Here is a 23,461-nt window from a genome sequence, read left to right on the forward strand (position 1 = left end):
AGATAATAATAATAATTTCAAGATAATAAATTGAAGATGTTTAATAACTAAAAAGATTATGTGATCATTTATCTTGAACAGGAAGCCTATTTCTCAAGATGGTAAATTGGAGAAAAGACTGACTAGGAAAGACTTAGAAAGACTTAGAAGCTCTTTCACTGTAAGTACTTTTTTTAAAAGTCTTTTTATTCCTGAAAAGTCATATACCTCTTGGAATGCTCAACATTGGAGTTTGATATTTATTAATAAACTGAACAAATCAATGAACCTGGAGATCAAGATCCATATTTTCAATGCAATCATTGTTCCAACAACCACCTACACTTGTGAGACCTGGAAGTTATTTTTAAAGGTTAAAAAAAAAAAGATTTATTAACTTGGTTCAGCAGTGATGGCTGAGAAGGATCCTAGGAATATCAGGATCATGTTTGCAATGGAGGAATCCTTTTCTGCACAAGCATTCACCTCTAAGCAAAGTGGTAACTGAACATCATGTGAGATTCATAGGACAAATCGGAGACATAGTATTGGATTCTCAGACAATAGACCAAGTAGAAAATTTTATATACCTTGGGAGTGTAGTCAGTATATCAGGTGGAACAGATGAAGACATTAAACGCTGTATAAATCTAGCACGTCAGACATTTACACAGCTAAAACCAACCTGGAAATCTCCTTACATCTCAAACAAGACTAAACTAAGAATCTTTAACTCTAATGTCAAGGCTGTCCTACTGTATGGTTCTGAAACATGGAGAACAACTGAAGCCACAACAAAAAAAATACAGACCTTCATCAACAGATGCCTGAGAAATATCCTAAAAATACACTGGTATGACAAAGTAGAAAACACCAAACTGTGGGAGATGAGTGGACAGAAAAACGTAGAAATGCAGATCTTAGAGAGGAAGTGGAGATGGATTGGTCACACCCTTAGAAAAGATACCAGCAACAGAGCTAGGCAGGCCTTAGAGTGGAACCCCCAGGGAACAAGACGCAGAGGAAGACCAAAAAGAACATGGCGACGCAGTGTACTCAAAGAAGCAGAGAAGACCGGGAAGAGCTGGGACACCATCAAAAAGCTAGCAAGAGACCGTGGAGAGTGGCGTGTTTTTGTCGAGGCCCTATGTTCCATGAGGAACTCAAAGGAGTGATGATGATGATTCACCTCTAAGCAAAGTGGTAACTGAACATCATATGAGAATCACAGGACATATCCTTAGCCAAGACAATACATTTACCAAAGACCTTCATAACATGTAGGTGGAAAAGAGGAATGCAAAAGCATGTCTAACTTGGCATTGCACCTTCCTAGAAGACCTGAAACTGTGGAGAAAGCTTGCCATCCCAAGGGTGAATTGTTCTGGAGGATCTAAGTCTAAGTAAGTCTAAACCAAACTAAGCACTCAGGACAGAAACATACATTTTGATGTTACCTATTTTGTTATCAAATTAGGGAAAAAGGGAAGCATTAGGTATGAGACTTACATATAGAATTATGAAATAGGTTATTGTAGATCACATGTATATACATTAGAACTAACTTTTTAAAGTTGAAGATACAGAGAACTAAAAATGGGGAAAAATTAACATGTATACAGTTGTGTTAGGAACTATCTATTATATGAACTTACTAATGTTTTAATATTGTTTATTAAAATGGGACAAAGTCATTGTCTGCTGGCGGTCTAATTAAGTCTTCTTTCCATCTAGAGTGCCTGTCTTCAATAGTCTCAAATGTCCCGCAGCCTTTGTGAGAGCTCTCCAGCTTTCTCTTTCAGAGGCCATCTGCTGCCAGCTACTTTCCTCTATGCCAGTGAGGGCAGAATGGCACCTGGGTTGATCTTTATAATTGCCTTTGTATAGCACATTTTCTAGTCCAGTCTCTTTTGTGGGCGGAGGTGGAAGGTTTCCATGCTGCATTAGCTGCTGTGCAAACAAAGCTCAGTTTGAGTTACCATGAATTAAAAATTCCTGTATGATCAGCTATATTATTTTAAGTAGCATAAGATGTTGTCTGTTATAATTATATGTTGAACTTACATTGTAACTGGTGTATATTGATAAGGCACATTGTGTTTCAAATTAAATATTTATTTTATCAGGTTTACAGTGATGGCTATGAGAACAAGCTTAGTCTAACCAAAGAACAGTTCTGTGAAGCTTTGTCCTTACTGCTTAAAAAAGGTTCTGTTGAAGAAGTAAGTATAGGACACAGACTCTTTCATTCATTAAAAAAAACAACAAATTAAATAGTTTGACTTGAACTAGTCATGTAAGCCAGTGAATAAACGCAGTCTTAAATATTTAACTACTATAAGGATCCACCATCACCACCTTTTTCACATATCCTTTAGTCTTTTGGACCATAGGGCACCAAACAAGATTTGTCAACTTTCTTTCTCCTTTCCTCTCTGTCTTTGCCTTGGATAGAACCTCTTTCAATGGCAGGCCCGTCCATTCTTTTGTTGTCGTCTTCCCATCACTTTCTCTGTCTGCCTCTTCTTCTTTTTCCTGTTACAGTTCCCCGAAGGAAGGTCTTTGCAAGCCTTAAAGGCCATAGAGACCTTGTAATATGGCCATAGAGTTTTAGTTTCTGTTGTTTTTTTTTCACAATTGTTAACAGGTCATTGTAGGGTCCAATTGCTGTAATAACCCTTACTTTTATTTCTTCATTTGTGAAATAATAAATGTAAAAGGATACATAATATAATGATACAACCTTTTATTGTTTCTGCTTGTCTTGTAGTTTGTTGAGAGTTCCACAAATGCTCTTTTCATTATTCTTTTGTCCTCGATGATTAAAAAAAAAGTCTTAAAATTTTTTACAAAATAAAATAGACAGTCTAGATTGGTATGTAACATTGTGCCAGAATTTATTTAAAAGAAAGTTGAATTCATTACGTTCTCATTTCTTTTTGTACAGTATGCAGAACTTTTTGATAAAATTGATGTCACAAGGGAAGGAACTGTTGACTGGGACAGTCTGGCATCTCATATGCTGCTGGAGTTTTATGAGAGAGATGACAGAGTCAAGTCAACACAAGTCCCACAGTGGAAGGATATCAAATTGTTGGCAAGGTTTGACATTAGTGATCACATAGATTTGAATAAGTGTTTTTTTTTTTATAGCTCAATATAATGCAACTTTCATGAGCACTACAATCCAATTTCTTTTGTAGACCAGAGGGGAGAGGAAGTATCTGGGAGAAGGTTTTCCATGCTGCCTTTAGTTGCTCAGCAAATACAATTATGCTTGAGTCAGATTGGTAGCCAAGCAGTTTAACACTCTCTGCCACACATCCCACTAGTATCGATAATATTGTTATTTTCTGGTGGCATAGTGGCCACATAACACCCTCGTTAACTGTCGGCCATGGACATCACAAGATCTGAAAGCAAAAAACTTTACTTTTTCCTATTTCCTTCTGACTTTGATGGTTCACAGTTTTATCTGTCCTTCTGTTCTTCTTTTATTTCCTCACATCCTTACCATCTCCTCCACCATAAACTTTGCCCTCCATTCTTAAAAGTCTTCCATTGTTTCTTTTGACTGCCTCTTTTTTTTTCCCTGTTCTGTTCTTTTTTGGAGGCACAGTGGCTGAGCGATAAAGCGCTTGGGTTCAAATCCTGGTGAAGACTGGGATTTTAATTTCTGGATCTTTGGGTGCATCTGAGTCCACCCAGCTCTAATGGGTAACTGACATTAGTTGGGGAAAAGTAAAGGTGGTTGGTCAGTGTGCTGGCCATATCATTAGCCCTATAAATCACAAGGTTTGAAAGGAAAAGGGTTACTGTTCTTTATTGGCTGGCTGGTCGTGCAGTTTGCTAACTGAACTGTCGTTTGGACTTATTGATGGTTCTGGGTTGAAACCCTGCCCACTCCCATCCTCCATCATCCTGCTGGAGGTTTGATCTAGGAAGTTATTTATATTCAACTCTGAAGGAACATCCAAAACATGTTAAAACATTTGACAAACATTGGAAGATTTTTGCAAGTCCATAGGATCTTTTCATATGACAGATACAGACCACTTGAGCTCAGGTGCTTTTGACACTGGTAGCAGTTCCTCATGAAGCACCAGCAACTTTTTATGTTGTTATTTGTAATTATTTATTTATATATTATTTACTTATTTGTAATATGATCTCTATAAAATCAGTTTTCTCTCATAATATCCCTCCTTTTTACTGTTGGCCAACTGGTAGCTAGAAAGTTTTTGGATAACTAGTCACAATTTTGTTTTTGGTGTTTGTCTATACCATGTTTATTTGTTGTTTCCAGTCCACATAAAGATGTAATACATGGATTGGCTTATCTAAAGAATAGTAACAAATATGTGGCCATAAGTAAGGTAAGATACAGTAGACCACATCTTAGAGTTACTACTAAGAAGGCATAAACTACAATATCAATAAACAAAATCTCTGATGTGCTCTTAATTCTCAAAAAACTATCAGAAATTTTAATTCTACATGTATTCGGACCTCTGGGTTTTATAATTAAGATATAAGATATTGAATTCATTCCTGTAGCATTTCACCTCTTTAGAGACGATCTTTTTCCATTGCAACTTCTTGTGTAACTTAAGAAGCCAAACCTCTATATATACTTTACATAGCTGCAATCACAGGTTTGGCATCTGTAATCACCAGGCGCTGTTGTTTATATCTGTGTATGTATATATATAAATCAACAAAGATTGAAAACTGCGAAGATAAAGTACTTTCCTCTTTCAGACCACGCAGTCTATAGGGCAGATGATGTAAAGGATATCTGTTTTTGCGGCCCACAGTTAACGAGGGTAACTTGTGGCCAGCATAATGACCAACCACCTTTACTTTTCCCCAACTAATGTCAGGTACCCATTAGAGCTAGATGGACTTATAGATGACCTAAAGATCCTGAAATTAAAAGCAGGATTTGAGCCCAGGACCCTCTTAATTGGAAGCCAAGCGCTTTTATCATTCAGCTACCTCCTGAAGCTTCACAAAATAGGAATAAACTTAATAGAATCCTCAATGCTGCTGGCAAAATCAATGGCAAAAAACAAACCCCATTTGGGCAGTTGTTTGAGACAAACATCTATAAAAAAGCTAACAAGATCCTCGAAATAAAGAATCACCCTTTGTGTCAGGATTTTGTGATTTTACCATCACAAAAGAGATACAAGACACCAATAGCAAAGACAAACAGACACAAACACTCTTTTGTTCCCCTGGCAATCAAATCATTAAATAAGAACAATCTGATATAAACTTTGTCACATGTAAATTATGAGTGAGTCTGGTGTGAATGTACACTTTGGTTTCTTATAGTTATAATGTTTTTTGTTTGGTGTAATGCACAAATTGTAAGAAAAATTTCCCTACGGATAATAAAGATTATTATTATTATGTTAGAAATGAACGAGTAGTCATTCTCTGGCGCTGCCAGGGTCGAGTTTCGCTAAAGAGAAACAAAATTCATCGTAGTCCCTTTAACAGTTTCCACTGAGGAATTTTCTGGTGATGTGGCAGGTCTGCAGCAGTACCGCCCTCTGACAGGCAACGAAGATGTTCCTAGGAATGTTAAGGGCCTTGAAGGTGTCTGTGAGGTCAGTTGTTATTATCCCCTCGGTTGATATAACAATGGGGTATATTGTTATTTTGGACAATTTCCATAGACGCTTAATCTCCAAGCCTAGGTTCCCATATTTTCTTTGTTTTTCTATCTCAGTTTTTCTTAAATTATGAGACAGTGGTACAGCGATATCGATAATGGTAGCGGTTTTTTCTTTTTTATCGATGAACAGCAGATCCGGGCGATTGAAATCTACCGTTTTGTCGGTCAGAATAGGCCTATCCCAGTACAGCAGATAATCAGTAGACTCAAGAACCTCTTGCGGAGAGTATTTATAATAAGGGGGAGTGTCCTTACCGATCAATTTGTACGTCAAAGCCAAGTGTTGGTGTATTAACTTTGCAACTTGGTTATGGCGACCTAGGTAGGCTGATTCTGATAGGGCTGGACATCCTGCCATAATGTGTTCAATCGACTCGCCCACATTTCCACATTTTCGGCATTTGTCGACAACATTGAGTTTCAGGATATGCTTCTCGTAATTTTTTGTCCTGATTACTCTGTCCTGTATTGCTGTAACAAAGCCTTCTGTTTCAGGGTAGAGATGACCTGCTTTGAGCCATGTTAAGGAAGCAGCCTTGTCGATGTTGTCCCCATGTAATGAAGCCGGAAATTTTCCGTGGAGTGTTTTTTCTTCCCATTGGCGAATCTCATGCCCTACGTCGTCCAGACCTATATTGACATCAGCATTGTGTAGGTTCAGGGGGGTTGCATCGGAGTCGTATTTCCGTAGGAAGGAAACTAATTTGTTGCTGGAGGCGAGCAGTTTTGATCGTATTTTTAAAACTTGCATCTTATTATTATTATTATTATTATTATTGATAACATATTGGGGATTTTCATGATAAGTTTCTCATTCTAAACCATGTCAGTGACGCTACGCTATTTTTAAAAGTCACAATTGCCAACTAAATTATAAAATTTATTTTGTGCTGTAAGTGAAAGAGCCTAAAAACTGAACAAAATTTTATCTTATATCTTTAAAATTGCTTAGCTTATCACCACTATATTCTGTACACTGGATGCACACAGAAGCTATTTAAAGTAATTCCCCCTAGATGAAAATCTCCACTATTTTATGGAAAACTTGTACAAATCATTTGAACAGGAAGGTTGTGTCTCTATGTGGGGAACAAATTTAAAACTGCTCAGATCCTTCAAGACCGGTACAGATGCTTGTAGAACACGAGATGTTTGGGTCACGCACTTTGTTCCACTGCAGAATTTGAATAAAATAGCTTTGGCTTTCACTAGTAAAGAAATCGGTAAGCATGAATAATCATACTTATGAGTTAAACTGTAAAATATATTCATTCCTCTTTAAAATCTTATCTTCATTGTATATTTTAATTACTTCTATACATAGAATTTCTTCTTATACTTATACTATACTTGTACTGTACTTGTACTATACTTGTACTATACTTGTACTATACTTGTACTATACTTATACTTATACTATACTTATACTAGTACTATACTTATACTATACTTATACTAGTACTATACTTATACTAGTACTATACTTATACTATACTTATACTAGTACTATACTTATACTATACTCATACTAATGTTAAACACATGATGTTTTTAGTGCAATTGGTTGTCACTGGTGTCATGTGGCCAGCATTATGACTGTTTGTAGTGTTAGCAGCTTCAAATACCTTGGAGCTATCAGATGAGGGAATGAAACCTGAACTACTGGCCCAAATAGTACAGTCCACAGCAGCCCTTTCAAAACTTAAAAAATAATATGGAATAACAAAGGCTTAGCCCTCTGCACCAAAATCAGACTGATGTGCTTCCTGGGCATGCTGTCATTCTGCTATTCTTTTTGAGACTTGACATCATTGAATTTTAATCGTAAAATAAAAACTCCAGAATTTTATTGTTCTTACTTTGCAGCCATCTATGACCTTAGTAGTAAAGTGGAGTTCAGCTGCCAGTACAAAGTTCAAGGTTTAAAGTTCACACCTCTCTGCTTGGACTTCTGGTAAAATTAATTTGCAAAAACTTTCATATCTTTATGCCAATGTTTACTACAAGAAATATCATTTAGTGGTGCAGAAAGTGACATTTTGTACGATGGGAAATGTCATTTAGTGCTGCAGAAAGTGACAATTTGTAGTATAGGAAATGTCATTTAGTGCTGCAGAAAGTGTCATTTTGTATGATGGGAAATGTCATTTAGTGCTGCAGAAAGTGTCATTTTGTATGATGGGAAATGTCATTTAGTGCTGCAGAAAGTGTCATTTTGTACTACAGGAAATGGCCTTAATGTTGCAGGAAGTGACATTTATTACTAAAGGAACTGTCATTTAGTGCTGCAGAAAATGTCATTGTATAGGCTACTATAGGAAATGTCATTTAGTGCTGCAGAAAGTGGCATTTTTAGTGAAAAGAAATATCATTTAGTGCTGCAGAAAGTATTCTTATATTATTTTTGAAACATCCTGCCTCTACTTATTTTTCCACTTTCGTATAAAACATAATAGTCTGTTTTTAAACAAAACCATAAGTCAATAAAAATTGAGCATCCTTTAAAGTGCTTGAAAGCCAATTACTTTTAACAAATAAAAAAAAACTATGCCATAAATTACCATACAATGAAATCAATATTGGATGTTCTTTTTCTTTGTATTATTCTGTCATTTGGAAAAGGATTTTTTCTTTTGAAATTGAGTTTGACATAGTATGTTGGGTTCACAAAGCTTTTCTACTCACTATCAAACATTGACAGTTGAAAGGGAAGAAAATACAAGTTTTTATGGTTATAGTTTATTGAGTTCAGTATAACAGCATATTTTTGTTAGATTTATTCATAAAATATTTTTCCACTTTAAGTTTAATAAAATTGAAGGTTTTAGTAAAATGACCTTTCCATCGCCCTAGGTCTCCTATTTTTTGATCTTGTAATGTTCATTTATTTTTTTTAACGTCTTTTTGAAATAGGCACAATCCTAACAACGTGAATGATGCTCTGCTGGTGTGGGGAGATGTGGGGGGGCTGGTCAACATTCTCTTCTTCAACTCTGCTAACATAGCCTTGTTTGAGAGGCCACCAGCGCCACCTGGAGAAAAGCAAGGTAACTCTGGTCAACTAAAATGTAGAAACATATTAAATTATAACTTGCAATTTTCAGCCTAATGGATTATTTCTTTTAAAAAAAAAAAAAAAAAAAAAAAAAAGCAACACTTTATCTTTCAAAATCTAAAATTTTCAGCAATTTAGATTATTTATTGAAACATTATTTTCTCAGAAATTAAAATTAGCCACCCACCCATAAACCTTCACCTATACCTTAGTCAGTTGGACCATTGAAGCATCACATTAGATCTGTCAACCGTCTTTCTCCATTCCTCTCTGTCCTTTGCCTTGGATAGAATTTCAATTAATGACAGGCCTGTCCATTTTTTGATGTCTTCTTTCCATTGCTTTCTTTGTCTTCCTCTTCTTTCTTATTCTCACCTATAAGCACACATTTTATTAATACATTAAATACAGGTAATGATCATTCTTTGAAACTTTTAATATTTTGTGCCCATATATTGTCGTTAAGATTATTTCGCTTTACTTCTATTAGCTAAGTTTTTTTTTTGAGTCAATATTTCCATGTTTTTTTCTCTTTTTATTGAACAGTTTGGGAGCGTGAGTGATACAAACTTTTGTTTATATTTATTTTATTGTCAAGCTTTTAGTTTAGTTCATGTAAATTATTTTGTTAAATTTAAAAGGCCTAAATTATTGTTTTTAATTTTGATTTTTTTTATTCATTTTTTTTAATATATTTTTTTAATAGGCATTAGCATATTTATATATTTTTTAAAATCATTATTTCAAAACAATGTTAAATATAGTGATCACATTCTAATTTAAGATCACAAGTGTGATTATATTCTAAAATGTAAAACCAAAAATGTATCCAAGATAATTTTCCTATAACATAAACTTATGGAAGCTATGCATATCAACAAATAACAGACATACTTCCAATCTAACATTCCACTGCAGATCTAGTAACAAGTGCATACATCTTCTAACATTTAAAAACTGTTAAAATAAAAAAATAATCTTTTGCATTTAGTCATTCACCCTTCTTCCCTCCCTGTTTTAAATGTCGAGGTATCTGTATTTTATGTTACTTTAAACCTAGGTTATTGTCATATTACCCCAAGAAATACCCAGACTATGTCTTTTATCCATTCAACATTGACTTTTTTGTGCTGTTAAAAAAAAAAGTGTCAGTCTTTATCATCTGCTTAAAATTTGCGTAGAAGCCAGGTGTTGGTAAGAAAAATATATGAATTATTTATACTTACCAGTTTAAAAATATATTCATATTTATGTATGTAATGTCTAAAATGTTTCTCTAAGGTCTTACAATGAGTCACACCTCACTATGGTTAGACTAGTGTACACAATGATGATCACCTTTATTTATTTATTTTTTTTTTTTTCAACATGGTAATTACACCAATGTACCTAAATGTATGTTTATTAATTTTTTAAAAAGAAATAAAAAATAACATTTTAACCACATTTTACACTCTTAGTATAACATTATTAAAACCAACCACTAATCTTTTCTTTTCTTTTTTTTTTTCTTTGGGATTAAATTTTTTATTTATTAAAGAAAAGATTACACTTAATTAATTTTTTGTTTTAGTATTTATAAAATACATTTTCTTATGAAGTAGAATTAGTAAGTATAATGTGCAGTTTCTGTAGATTTGAAAGCTAGTGAGCCTTCAGTTTGTATGAGTCTTATTGATAGCCTGTTTAATGTTTTCTAAGTTTTTTTTTATATTTTGTTTTGTGATTAAGATCTCATTTTGTAGGCTGTTGACATATGACTTTAAATCCATTGTTCACGCTTAAAACCAGATGATACCTGTTTGTAAATGATTTATATTCTTTATTTGCTTTATTATGTCTCTATTTGTCATATTGATCAGTGTTATTGTTTAACCTTTTTTGTGTTGGTATCAGTGTACATTATCTCCATCTTGTGCTTCTTCCGTGTGTGTGTTTATGTTAGCCTTACGTCTGCTAGAAGCTTATAGTAAGATCACATTCACATCTTATTCCATTATTTTACCTAAAATTTCCAAACAACAAAAGAAATTTATTTAAACCACCTTTTAAATTAAATCATACTTTGTAAAATGAAAAAAAAACAAACAATATATTTAATGAGCTCAGTTTATCTGGGTTTAAAAAATATGCTCTTTTTCTCTCTTTTATTATTGTAATGATTTTTTCTTTTCACTTGCCTATATATTATTTTCCACTCTAGAGCCTTGTCTTAACATTCAGCTCAATGATATCAAGTCTGGCAAATATAAAAATGCCACTTTTGCAAGTTATGAAGCTCATAATGAGAACGGTAAAGGAGAGTGGGTTAAAGCAGGTCAGTCTTGTCACGTTTTACTTTTCAATGATAAAATTTGTTTGCCTTTATTGTCACCTTCAAAATCGACACTAGCAGCTGGGAAAAAGTGTCACTGGATAGATCCACATGGAGAGTGAGCATAAAGGAAGTGTCCTGATCGCAGATGCCATACACGACAGAAGAAGAAAGAAGGGTGAAAATGCAACAGCGCCTGGTGATTACATATGCCCAACCTGTGACTGCAGCTGTGTATAAAGGATTGGCCTTTTTTAGTCACACAGGAAGTTGCAAAAGGAAAAGATTGTCTCTCAAGACATAAAATGCCACAGAGAGAGAGACATATTGTCACCTGATTTTTTTTTTGTTTTTTTTTTTTACAATTTCCTGTATTAGCTTAGAGAGTGGAAAAGCACTTGGCCTCCAAACGGAGGGATCCAGGGTTCAAATCCTGCTGAAGAAAATTTGTTAACAAAGTAGATAGAGTCTTACACTAATGAGCCAATGTAGTGTGTTCAATTCCTGTACTGGCCAGTAGGAATGTTTAGTTTTACTTTATTACTTGACCATAAAGTAAAACTTTGATTACACTTTTTTTTTATATTACTTGTACTAGATATCTAAATATTATGCTGTTGTAATGAGCATGGTAAAGCACTTGGCTTCCAAACTTTGGGTTCTCAGTTCAAATCCCAGTTTAGACTGGGATTTTTAATTTCTGTAGTTTTAAGATGTTCTTGGTTCCACCCAATTTTAAATGGGTACCTGATTTTATTGGGAAAGGTTAGGAAACAGATCACTTCTCTCAAAGTCTTTAAAGGGGAACTTTACTTCTGTTGTCTTTAAAATCTGATCTATCTATTGTGAGGCTCTCAAATACTTACTTTTATTATTTTGTGGTACAAGACCTTGCAGATGATCTAATGACCTTGCCCTTCCTCCTTTGTTTTGTATTTGTTTCTTTTTACTTTACTTTGGCTATTTTTTAAAAATAATCATCAATAGTTATAACTTGATCTTGGTAGATCTGGGAAAACTTTGTAAATCACTTGCACTCTGACATAGTTGCCTTTAGTATAATTTATTTAGTATATTTAATGAATGATCTGCAATAATGATAATCAGTTAGATAGTTTTGTAGCATATAAACTTTATATGCCTTAAATTGTTTTTTTCTGCTTCATTGTTTTTTTCCCACAGTGCATTACTCTCACTATCTGGAGTGTTTCATTTCCTGTGCCACAACAACTGCTAATGCTATGGTTATTGGTTGGTTAGTGAAGCATACAAGTGTGAATCAAAATGTTCGACTTCTAAAGTAGGTCATGCATAAATTATAGATATTAATTCTCAGTTACTTGAAGAAATAAAATTAATTTAATAAATAATGGCAATGTTTTCAATTCCGAAGTTAATGATGAGAGCTGCGTTTCAGATGACTATGCAAACCCACTTGTGACCTGCATATTTTCATGTATCTTGTACAGACAAAGCCATTATCTGCTGGCGGTCTGTTTAAATATTAAAAACAAAAAAAAATAAACATTGGATAGGAGAATAACTAGAAAAAAATGTAAAAAAAGAATTAAAAAATTAGGAAACTTAGCCCTTTATCTTATGTCTTTTTATTTCATCCTTAGGGATGATAGGGAGCTAGTTGGTCATCAGTTGGGAGATAAGTTTATCTTCTGTACTCTCTCTATACTGCATCGTCTCCTATTTTACCTGGGAATGGATTCTTTTTTCTTCTACATGTCTGAAGCAGTTCTTAGATCATTAAAAATATGCCATCTGTCTTGGTTTCAAGAATTTGGAGAAACCAAGGTTTTTTGCCTTCTCATTCTGTCTGGCCATGCAGTATGTGCACTCGACTGTTGTTGGGTCATCTTGATGGTCCTGGGCTCATACCCTGCCCACTGCCATCCCCTGTCATCCTGTGGGAGGCTAGGACTAAGAAGTAGAATCTCTCCCACTCTAAAGGAACATCTGAAACATGTCAAACATTTTACATGATAAAAATTGGTTTTGCTCAACTGACTTTTTTCATTTCCTCTCATGTTGTCCTCTTGACATGCAGAAGACTCTTTGAGGCTTTATATCAGTGTTTGAGTCATATGATCATAAAATATATGAACTTGGCTCAGATCTCTTGAGGTACTACTAAATTCCTCTAGGGCTTCCGAAACACCTGAAACAGTTTCTTTTGACATTTTCTTGAAGTTCTTCAACATTTTCTTTGCTGACTTAGCCTTTCCTTTTGATTAAGGGTTTCCTGGTAGCAATTGTAGATGGGTGACTCCCCTAGTCTTGCAAACCAACATAGCTTAGAATGACATTTATGTTTATTTAGCTCTTACATCAGTTTACAATTTCCTTTCTTTTTGCTGTGTTTTGTTGTAAAATGTTTTACATGTTTCGGTTGTTCCTTCAGAGTTGAAGATAGTTTTACTTCCTAGTCCGAACCTCCCACAGGGCGATGGGGGATGGGAGCGGGCAGAGTTTGAACCGGGGACCATCGATAAATCCAAACGACAGTCCAGCGAGCAAACTGCACAACCAGGCAGCCTAGGCTGTGAGCATTGTGTGTTGACATAATATAGTTTGTTTTTTTTAACAAGTTGGACTAAATGTATCAAACTTTCTGTAAAGTAACCTAGCTGAAGTATGAAATAATAAACATTTCCCTGTAAATCTCTTTTATTCTACAAAGTATAAAAAGTGAATATTTACTAAAAATTTTTACTGGGTTTTTTTTTGGTACCAAAACATATTTTTCCCAAGCAACTCTTCACAGCCTCATTGTGGCACTCGGGTGGAAACAGTCATTGGACCAATAGGGAAGCATAAAAGAACCCCTGTTTGGGTGCCTAAGGACTAAGTCCATTGCACTGGCAGGGATGGAAGAAAGCCCCAACAAATATGTCACTATCCACACACTACTCCTCAAGGGCTATTTCTTTTAATGGTGAACATCTGCATGGCTGATGTGGTACAGCGAAGGAACACAGGCATCACTTATTATTCAAGTGTCCTGGGATACAAGCCATCGGTAACAGGGATGTAATAATCTACATCTGCTTGGATCTTTCCCAGACAGATGTTTGTTCAGACAGGCAGATGGAGGCAAACTGCCATAGACACAAGAGTTCCAAGAGTCTTAGACTCAACTTTAGGTCAAATAGAAAGAAGAAGATGCATATTTAGATATGATACAATAAATGATCTGATTTTGTTATTTGCAGGGGAGGTCAACCTCTTAAGAAGGAATTTCAGAAAAAGTAAGTAGCTATTTATGTGAAGATATATTTTAATCAATAGAACAATAGTTATTATATTTAATGGAATATCTGTAATAGCAGATCCCTCATCAAAATTACATTTGATATATTTATAACTGATAACTATCTAGCAAGACATTTGAAGAAGTTATTTTCTTCAAATCTATTTCTAAGTAACTTATAAGAAACTCTCCATCTTTGAATGCAGGTCTGACTTCCATATTTCTCAAGGTGTCAATGCATTTAGTTACTGTGAAGCCTTAAATCTAATTGGTTAGTAGCTTTGGATTTATCTAGCTTTACTCAGATTTTTATTATTCTTAAATATGTTAATAAACAGGCTTGACAATATTTAAATTGATTTGATATTCTAACAGCCACAGCTGGAGTTAACAACCATGTGTGCTTGTGGAATCCATATGTTGTGTCTAAACCAAACGGGGTAAGAGCTTTTAATAAACTCAGTGTCAAATTTTATGATATTGAATTTCATACAAAGTTTGAACTTATTATTTCTGGATATTCTGATAGAATCCAAACTGTTTATGTTGAGACTTGAGAAGCTCAATTAAGAAACCATATGCTTATGATCAGTTTGTCCTGTATATTAAAACTTGACTCTAGGAACTATGCATTTTCAGAACATTTTATATTTTTGATCATTTAAATGAAGGTTCATTAAATCATATGCACTAATAATTTCTATAGGCCTAATAAGATCAAAAGTTTGTTGCTAGTCTATGTCCAGGAGACACCACTCCTCCATTTTTAGTAGAAGACTCTTTCAGATCTATAGGGTAGATGAGGTAAAGGTCATCTGTTTCTATGACTGACAGTGAACGAGATTGTCCTATGACCAGTACAAAGACCAACTTTTCCAAGTAATGTCAGGCACCCTTTACAGTTAAGTGGACTCAGGGGCATCCTAAAAATCCTGAAATTCAAAATCCTAGTCTTCACCGAAATTCAAATCTGAGACACCCCAGCTCAGAAGTAAAGCCATTTACCACACAGCCACCATCCTGTCTCCATTTTTAGACTTACATAGACTTAGATCCTCCCGTGCCATTTGGCGCTTTAGGCAGCAAGCTTTCTCCACAAAGATCTGTCACTGGCAATGTCTGAAGCCTCTTCCCACCTGGTGTCCACTTCTCTGAGGTCCTTCATGAAAGTGTGGCACCAAGTTATATGAGAACGTTCCTGATTGCACTTTCCTCATATTGGCCTCCATGTCATCGCAACTCTTGGTATGCGTAGTTCATTTTTGGCTGAGAATATGTCCCGCAAACCTCATGCGATGCTTTGTCACAACCTCTCTAAGTGGTCGACTCCCAGTTCAGCATAGTTTGAGACCCAGTCTCTATAACTGGATCCTTTAATTAATATGACAGCAGAAAGATTGTAATGGTAAATTTTTTATTGTGTTATTTTCTCTCTTTCTGTTAGTTTTCATTTTAAATTATTTTGAAATATAAACGCTGCATTTGTAAATGGACAGGTACTTAGGGGTCATATGGCGAGCGTTGTACAAGTGCAGTTCATGACATCCAGGAATCAACTCATCTCATTTTCAAAAGATAAAGTTCTGAGAATCTGGGATGTTCAGTTACAAGTTTGTATCCAGCGATTGGCTGGAATGTTTCCTAAAGGTCCAGAAGGTAGATGCAACGGTCACTCTGCTGTGTTTTACTTATAATTATAATAACCCTAACCCTAACCTTAATTCTAAAAAAAATACTTAATTGACTTCTACATTTAAACACTCCTTTTTACTTACTTAATTCAGCTTTTAGTAAGAAAAAATTATGCCCCGTGGTATCACCTTTACTCAACTTTTATGATGTCATAAACTTTTTTCAATAACATGAGATTTGGTTACCATGACATTTCAGTGACCAGTATCTTACTGTTTGATGACAGTAAAGAAAGAAGTGGCCAGGAGAAGAACAGAATGTTTCTTACTTTCAGTTATCAGATCACGGCCATGGACATGAAGATTGAGGTCAAGGACAGGGTGGTCAGTCATGAGAAACCTGTTATCACTGCTCTTTACAACTCTCTCTACAATCAGGTGACTTGAGATACTCATTAATTTCATATATACATTTTTGTTACATTTTTTAAATTTATTATTAAATAAGTTTTTTCTTTAATGTTTTAAGTATTTTCAAGTTAAATTGATAATGATAACTATTTTCTGAATGATATTTTTTCACAAACAATTTGAAATACTTTCAAATAAAACTTTCCAAAGACCCTATAATCTTTCATTTATCTATATATTGATAGAGTATCTATGGCATTTTACATCTCTAGAGACGATCTTTTCCCTTTGCAACTTCTTGTGTGATTAAAGAGGCCAATCCTTGATACACAGCTGCGATCGCAGGTTGGGCGTATGTAATCACCAGGCACCATTGCATTTTCACCCTTCTTTCTGCTTCTGTAGTGTATGGCATCTGCCATCCGTGACCCTTCCTTTATGCTCGCTCTCCATGTGGATCTATCCAGTGCCACCTCTTCCCAGCTGCTAGTGTTGATTTTGAAGTGCATAATTACACACAGATACTCTTTTACTGTTTTATTAATTTATCTCTCTCTAGCTTTCTTCTATATTCTAAATATCAACTATTTTAACACAGTAAGGCACAAGCAGATATAGTTGAACTAGTGTACCTTACTATAATGTAATATTCAGGTTAATTTAACTCTTTCACTTTATTAAGCCTGGTCGTGCGTTTTGCGCTCTGGACTGTCGTTCGGATTTATCGACGGTCGAGGGTTCAAACCCTGCCCACTCCCATCCCCCGTCGTCCTGCGGGAGGTTTGGACTAGGAAGTAAACTATCTTCAACTCTGAAGGAGCATCCGAAACATGTAAAACATTTTACAAACAATAATTGGCTATTTTATAAGATATAAATTCAGAAAGTGATGTATACAAATGTTGCATCACACCAATGTGTTCCAAGACTCAGCTTATATCCCTGGACCTTCAATCCCTTGCCTAGTTTTTGAAGACTTAAAAAACTTAAAAATATGGGCTGCCTGATATTGTTAAGGTTTTCAGAAAATGTCATTACATATACAATCTAGTTCCTAACCTTTTTACTAACTGGGGTTCCTTTTTTTGTTAACTATGTAAAGCGAAATGAGGTCCAAATTTGAGAATGATTTTTGATTTTTAATATGTATTGAAATAAAATACTTCTATCATCATAAAATAAAATACTTCTATCATCATGAAATAAAATACTTCTATCATCATGAAATAAAATACTTCTATCATCATGAAATAAAATACTTCTATCATCATGAAATAAAATAATTCTATCATCATGAAATAAAATACTTCTATCATCATGAAATAAAATACTTCTATCATCATGAAATAAGATACTTCTATCATCATGAAATAAAATACTTCTATCATCATGAAATAAAATACTTCTATCATCATGAAATAAAATACTTCTATCATCATGAAATAAGATACTTCTATCATCATGAAATAAAATACTTCTATCATCATGAAATAAAATACTTCTATCATCATGAAATAAAATACTTCTATCATCATGAAATAAAATACTTCTATCATCATGAAATAAAATACTTCTATCATCATGAAATAAAATACTTCTATCATCATGAAATAAAATACTTCTATCATCATGAAATAAAATACTTCTATCATCATGAAATAAAATACTTCTATCATCATGAAATAAAATACTTCTATCATCATGAAATAAAATACTTCTATCATCATGAAATAAAATACTTTTATCATCATGAAATAAAATACTTTTATCATCATGAAATAAAAAAATTAAATTTAATGAAAAACAAAGCAACATTTTTAACAAGAACATGAACATTTGACTTTTCAATATAGTTTTTTTATTCAAGCTTTTATTGATATAGAACTACCTATCAAAAAGAATTAGATGTAAGCTTCACTCTTTATTTTCTCGTTCTGTCACATTCTATTTGTACTGTGAACCACTAATGATTGAGATATTAACTTTAAAATTTTGGTTATTTTGAAACTCTTTTTTTTTCCTTATGTATTTCTGATGCACAGGTAATCAGTGTCTGCCAAGGGGGAACAATTATCATGTGGTTTGCTGATACTGGGCAGAAGATGAAACAGTTTAACAATGCTCATGGCAACTCTGAGATAACTTGTATGACTCAGGACCATACTGAGACCAGGCTGTTTACTGGTAGCACTGATGGTACCGTCAAGGTCAGTTGTCATTATAATACTCCTAACAGCCTCCCTTCTATATCCCATCATTCTTAAAACTTCCTGTCTTTGTTTCTCTGTTAATCCTGCCTTCTCAGTGTGTCACTTGCTTCCTTCCTTGTCCTATTCCTTATATTATAACTTTTATCAAAGCTCTTTCTATTGTTGAAGACTAAATGTTCTATTAGTAGAGCTATTGTTTTACTTTTCACCTAACTTGTTCAGCCAATGACATTTTCACAAGTAACTTGTATAACAAGAGGAGGCGCAGTGGCTAAAAGTGGTTAAGCTTCTGGCTTTTGAACTCGAGGCTCCCAGGTTTGAATCCTGATGAAGACTGGGATTTTTAATTTCGGGATCTTTGGGCACCTCTGAGTCCACCCAGCTTTAATTAGCTGGGTAAAAGTAAATGGGGCTCGTTGTTGTGCTGGCCACATGACATCCTCGTTAACCCTGGGCCACAGAAACAGATGACCTTTACATCATCTGCCCCATAGATTGCAAGGTCTGAAAGGGGAACTTTACTTTAACTTTTACTTGTATAACAAGAGTTTAATGTACTTACTTTCCCCAGTATTGTGAAAAGTACTGTACATCTCAAAACTATTCTGATTATTTTTCTCTTATTTTTTTTTCTCTTCATTGTATTTGTAATTGATTATTTTTCTCTTATCTCTTTTTTTTCGTTCTTCATCATTGTATTGTAAATGATTATTTTTTTCATTCAAGGTATGGGACTTCAATGGTCACTGCTACCATACTCTTGAATGTTCAGGTGGACAGCCAGCAGACGTGAGCCAAATTTTGGTTTTAAAGAGAAGTGTGGTTGTTGTGGGATGGGCCAAGTAAGAAACAAACATTTTTCATTGAATATACAAATACAAAGGACAACCATAAACAGTCAGATTTCTTTCAGTTATTCCTGCTTTCAAATAAGATGCTCTCTTCAAGTTTTGTTTTATAATAATATCATGTTTTCTTCTTTTCTATCAATCTTTTTTTAAGAAAGTTTTGTTTCTTAAAAAAAGATTTAAAATTTCTGGTACCTGGTATAAATTTGTACATTTTCTCAACTGTAATTTGTAATTTGATAAAAATGTCTAAAGTCAAGTATTTATTTCTGTGAGCTCACGATTCTTATAACTTTTCTTATATTATTATTTGTCTATTTCAGAACTCTGGCAATATTTCGCAACAGTGCATTTAAAGAGTTTCATGTTCAGCCTTCAGACTGGAAAGGAGGCCAGGTTGGACGTTTGAGCTGGTTTTTTTTTTTAATGAAAAACGATTTACTGTATTACATGCAGGGCTGGCCCTAACAATTGCTGGGCCTTATGTGAAATGGATTGTGCAGGGCCCGCCTGGTTAGGGATAAGGATGAAGTCAAAATAAAGATTTTGTATTAGAAAATACATTCATCTTTGCAATACATTTTTATTAAATGAAAGCTGACAATGCCTCAACAATCAGACTAACTTATATGCATATTCGCCTATATCTTAGTCTTATGAACTAATGGGGCACCACATGTGATCTGTTGACCATCTTTCTCCATTCCTGTCTCTTTCCTCTGATAGAATCTCTTTCAGTGACAGGCCCATCCTCTTCTTCTTTTTCCTGGTACTGTTCTCTGAAGGAAGGTCTTAGTGAGCCTGCCTGCTCAGCCACCATAAACACTGCCTTGATTTTAAGGTTGATGTAATCTTTACTAATAAATGTTATTGTCTCAGCTATTGCCTCTCATACCATTTATTAATTGTTATTTCAAAGATACTTTGAACTAGAAATTATTTAAACTAAATTTATTTCCTTTTTTTTGGACATCATTCCTTTTAAGTTTTTTTTTTTAATTCAACATTCAATAAATTGCTCAGTTAACTGCGGCAATACAATGAGTCCAATAATCTACTTCCAGGAACACAGTGAAGACATATTGTGTAGTGCTTTCCTTGGTCCTACCACGCTGGCCACTGGGTCCTATGATGGGGACATTGTCATTTGGAACACCAACTCTGAATACCCGTCACGCCACTGTGCCCAGAGGTCAAGGCGTGGGCTGAAATCAAGGGGGAGGACCCTGATCAACTCTCCAACTAAAGAAGTAAGTTTGTTCTAGGCCAGTGGTTCCCAGTCTTTCTTACCCTGGGGTTCATATTCATTTTTTGATACAACTCACACCAGCTGCATTGCCAATTCCTCTGTGGTTTTAGTTGGCTTTGTGAATATAGCTCATGGGGCCATAGTTTGGGAATCACTGCTTGAGGATGTAAAAAATCTTATCTTCTTATCTTATATAATACAGGCGTTATATCAAAAAAGAAGATGATTACATCCTAGGCGTCATGCATTCAGTCATGCATATTAACCATTGACTTAAATTCTGCCAAGTCACTGGTTTTCCTAGCTCAGGCAATCCATTCCATGCTCTAATAGCACTAGGGAAGAAGGAGTATTTGTACAAATTTGTCCCAGCATATGAGATGAGGAATGTGCCTTTATCTTTGTGTCTTCAGAGTATTTTATTAAATTTTTTTTTTGTATTTGAAGATTATGGTTCAGTGTTTTATGTATAATTGCTACTTTACTTTTAAGTCTTCTGTCCTGAAGGCTTTCTAAATTTAGTGATTTAAGTAAAGGTGTTACTGCTTGAGGATCACTGCTTGAGGATCACTGCTTGAGGATCACTGCTTGAGGATGTACAAAATCTTTCGTCGTTCTCATTGCTTCCTAACAAAATACTGATAGTTTACTTAGCTTATATAGCCTCATTGATTGGGATAACTAAGGTATCTTGATGTCTTGGTGTTGAGATCTTCCACGTGTGGTTTGAGCTTGTAAAGTATGTTTCTTTCCTCACCTTCATCTTCACCTTCCATATTGTCTTTCCTGACCAACCATCAGACATGCTTAATTAAGAGATAAACAGGCCATGACAATCAAATCTTGATGTTAGCATGACAATATTAATTTGTAATGTAAAAAAAAATTTTTGCTATAGCCTTTTTCTATTTCCACTCTTTATTTCGTTAATCTTTGTAGACTTATTTACTTTGATACCCCTGCACCATTTGGAGGATTAGACGGCAAGCTGGCTCTATAGAAATCAATCTCCAGCAATGTCTGCAGCCTCTCCCTACCTTGTGTCTACTGCCCTGACACCCCTGCACCATTTGGCGCATTAGGCGGCAGGCTGTCTCTATAGAAATCAATCTCCAGCAATGTCTGCAACCTCTTCCCATCTGGTGTCTCCTGCACCATTTTGCAAATCACAAGGCTGCAAGCTGTCTCTATCAATCTCCAGCAATGTCTGCAGCCTCTTTCCAGCTGGTATCCACTGCCCTGGGGTCCACCATGAAGGGCAACACCTAGTTAATGAGGGCAGGACATCCCTGTTTGCAGGCCATGGAAGTGAGCTGCCAAATCTTTGAAGACAATGCTTATTTATGTGCTTGTTATATAATGGCATTAGATATTAATCATTTTTATTCTGGTCAGAACAAATGTTCGGAAACAAATATTTGAATGAACTGCTAGTTTTGGAATGATTAAAGTTTGTTTTCTAATTGGTTTCTATAAAATTTAACAGAATGCTAAATTTTTAAACTGATTTCTCTGTGTGTGACTTTAGCTTAGTACAGTTAGATCAGAAGAAACTAACTTTGACCTTACCCGTCAAAAATCTACATTGACTGTTGATTCAAAATTGAGAAATCGTTCTGCCCTAGGCAAAAGGTCAGAGACAAGACTATCGGTTGGTCAAGGGAGTACTGATGAACAGGTAAGAAAAGTAATTTGCATGGAATGTTCACATTAGAAATAACTTCTTGTTTTTGAACTGGTGAGACTGTGAGATGGAACAATGTCCTAGTTTAAATGTTTTGTGGTTGTCAAACTTAAAGATGACAAAAATATTTAGCAATAAAAAAAAAATTATGCCCAATGTGCCAATCTGGTTGGATGGATGCCTGGGGGTGTGTTATGTGCTCTCAACTGTCATCTTGATGGTTCTGGACTCAAACCCTGCCTTCCACTTCCTTCATCGTCCAGCAGGAGGTTTGGGCTAGGATGTAATAATCTTCAAATCTGAGGGATAAAAAAAATGGAAAAAATGAAAAAAATTAAATAATTCTAATGAGTTATAGGTTAAGTCTTAGTCTCTTTTATCTTTAGTTTTTCACTATCATTTCACCCTTGAAAGGAACTTACATTGTTTGACCTAACAAAACACAATTAGACGTCATGACAATATTCATGATCAGAAATATTTCCCCATTTTATTTTGTTCTGCTTTCTTTATTTTCCAGAGTGAATTTGGCTGGGCTGTTGTTCAGTTGATATTTTTAGAAAACCGCCAAGTTACAAATGGTGGAGGAAATCTAGTTTCTTGTGGAGGCAACGGCTGGGTCAGGTTCTGGAATTCTTCACGTGGAACACTCATAGCTGAATTTATAGCACATCAAAATGGTTTGTTTCTTTTAGTTGGTGTGTGCCTTTTTTAAAAAATAAAACTTGTCTCAGTCGCTAAACTAGCCTTCGATAAACTTACATGTCATTATTTCATTTTTGATTCTGTTTGATTTTTTAGGTTCCAATAGCATTGCTTGTTGTCAGAGTAATCATTTTAAGCGTTTGATCAAATGTAGAAAATTATTTAGTTATTCATTTAAAATCTATTTTTATATTTTTTTAATTATGTTTACTGGTATATCAATAAACAAAAATTAAAGTACACCTTTTCAGTTGTTGTGATCTATGGGGCTAATGATGAAAAGACCATCTGTTTCTATTTCACATGGTTTATGAGAGTATCATGTGGACAGCACAATGACCAACAACTTTTACTTTTACCCCGACTAATGTTAGATACCAATGGGGTTGGTTCATTGGAAGTGCCCAAAAAATCCCAAAATTCAAAA

The 23,461-nt window shown here is 34.7% G+C and overlaps 1 protein-coding gene across 1 annotated transcript in view; it reads left to right on the top strand.

Annotated features, from left to right (window-relative positions):
- LOC106061625 (WD repeat-containing protein 49-like) overlaps positions 1 to 23,461 on the top strand; it is a 43,267-nt gene that overhangs the window by 10,517 nt on the left and 9,289 nt on the right. The window contains exons 3-22 of the mRNA XM_056017244.1: positions 82 to 160; positions 2,106 to 2,201; positions 2,927 to 3,081; positions 4,286 to 4,355; positions 6,732 to 6,888; positions 7,532 to 7,619; positions 8,579 to 8,712; positions 10,924 to 11,037; positions 12,217 to 12,334; positions 14,259 to 14,294; positions 14,503 to 14,567; positions 14,672 to 14,736; positions 15,793 to 15,952; positions 16,187 to 16,365; positions 18,381 to 18,545; positions 19,275 to 19,390; positions 19,720 to 19,792; positions 20,461 to 20,646; positions 22,174 to 22,323; positions 22,850 to 23,009. Coding sequence (XP_055873219.1) covers positions 82 to 160; positions 2,106 to 2,201; positions 2,927 to 3,081; positions 4,286 to 4,355; positions 6,732 to 6,888; positions 7,532 to 7,619; positions 8,579 to 8,712; positions 10,924 to 11,037; positions 12,217 to 12,334; positions 14,259 to 14,294; positions 14,503 to 14,567; positions 14,672 to 14,736; positions 15,793 to 15,952; positions 16,187 to 16,365; positions 18,381 to 18,545; positions 19,275 to 19,390; positions 19,720 to 19,792; positions 20,461 to 20,646; positions 22,174 to 22,323; positions 22,850 to 23,009 — 2,366 coding nt within the window. The remainder of the gene's footprint in view (positions 1 to 81; positions 161 to 2,105; positions 2,202 to 2,926; positions 3,082 to 4,285; positions 4,356 to 6,731; positions 6,889 to 7,531; positions 7,620 to 8,578; positions 8,713 to 10,923; positions 11,038 to 12,216; positions 12,335 to 14,258; positions 14,295 to 14,502; positions 14,568 to 14,671; positions 14,737 to 15,792; positions 15,953 to 16,186; positions 16,366 to 18,380; positions 18,546 to 19,274; positions 19,391 to 19,719; positions 19,793 to 20,460; positions 20,647 to 22,173; positions 22,324 to 22,849; positions 23,010 to 23,461) is intronic.

This window comes from Biomphalaria glabrata, chromosome 18 (assembly GCF_947242115.1).
Source record: "Biomphalaria glabrata chromosome 18, xgBioGlab47.1, whole genome shotgun sequence".
In the NCBI taxonomy this organism is placed as follows: Eukaryota; Metazoa; Mollusca; class Gastropoda; family Planorbidae; genus Biomphalaria; species Biomphalaria glabrata.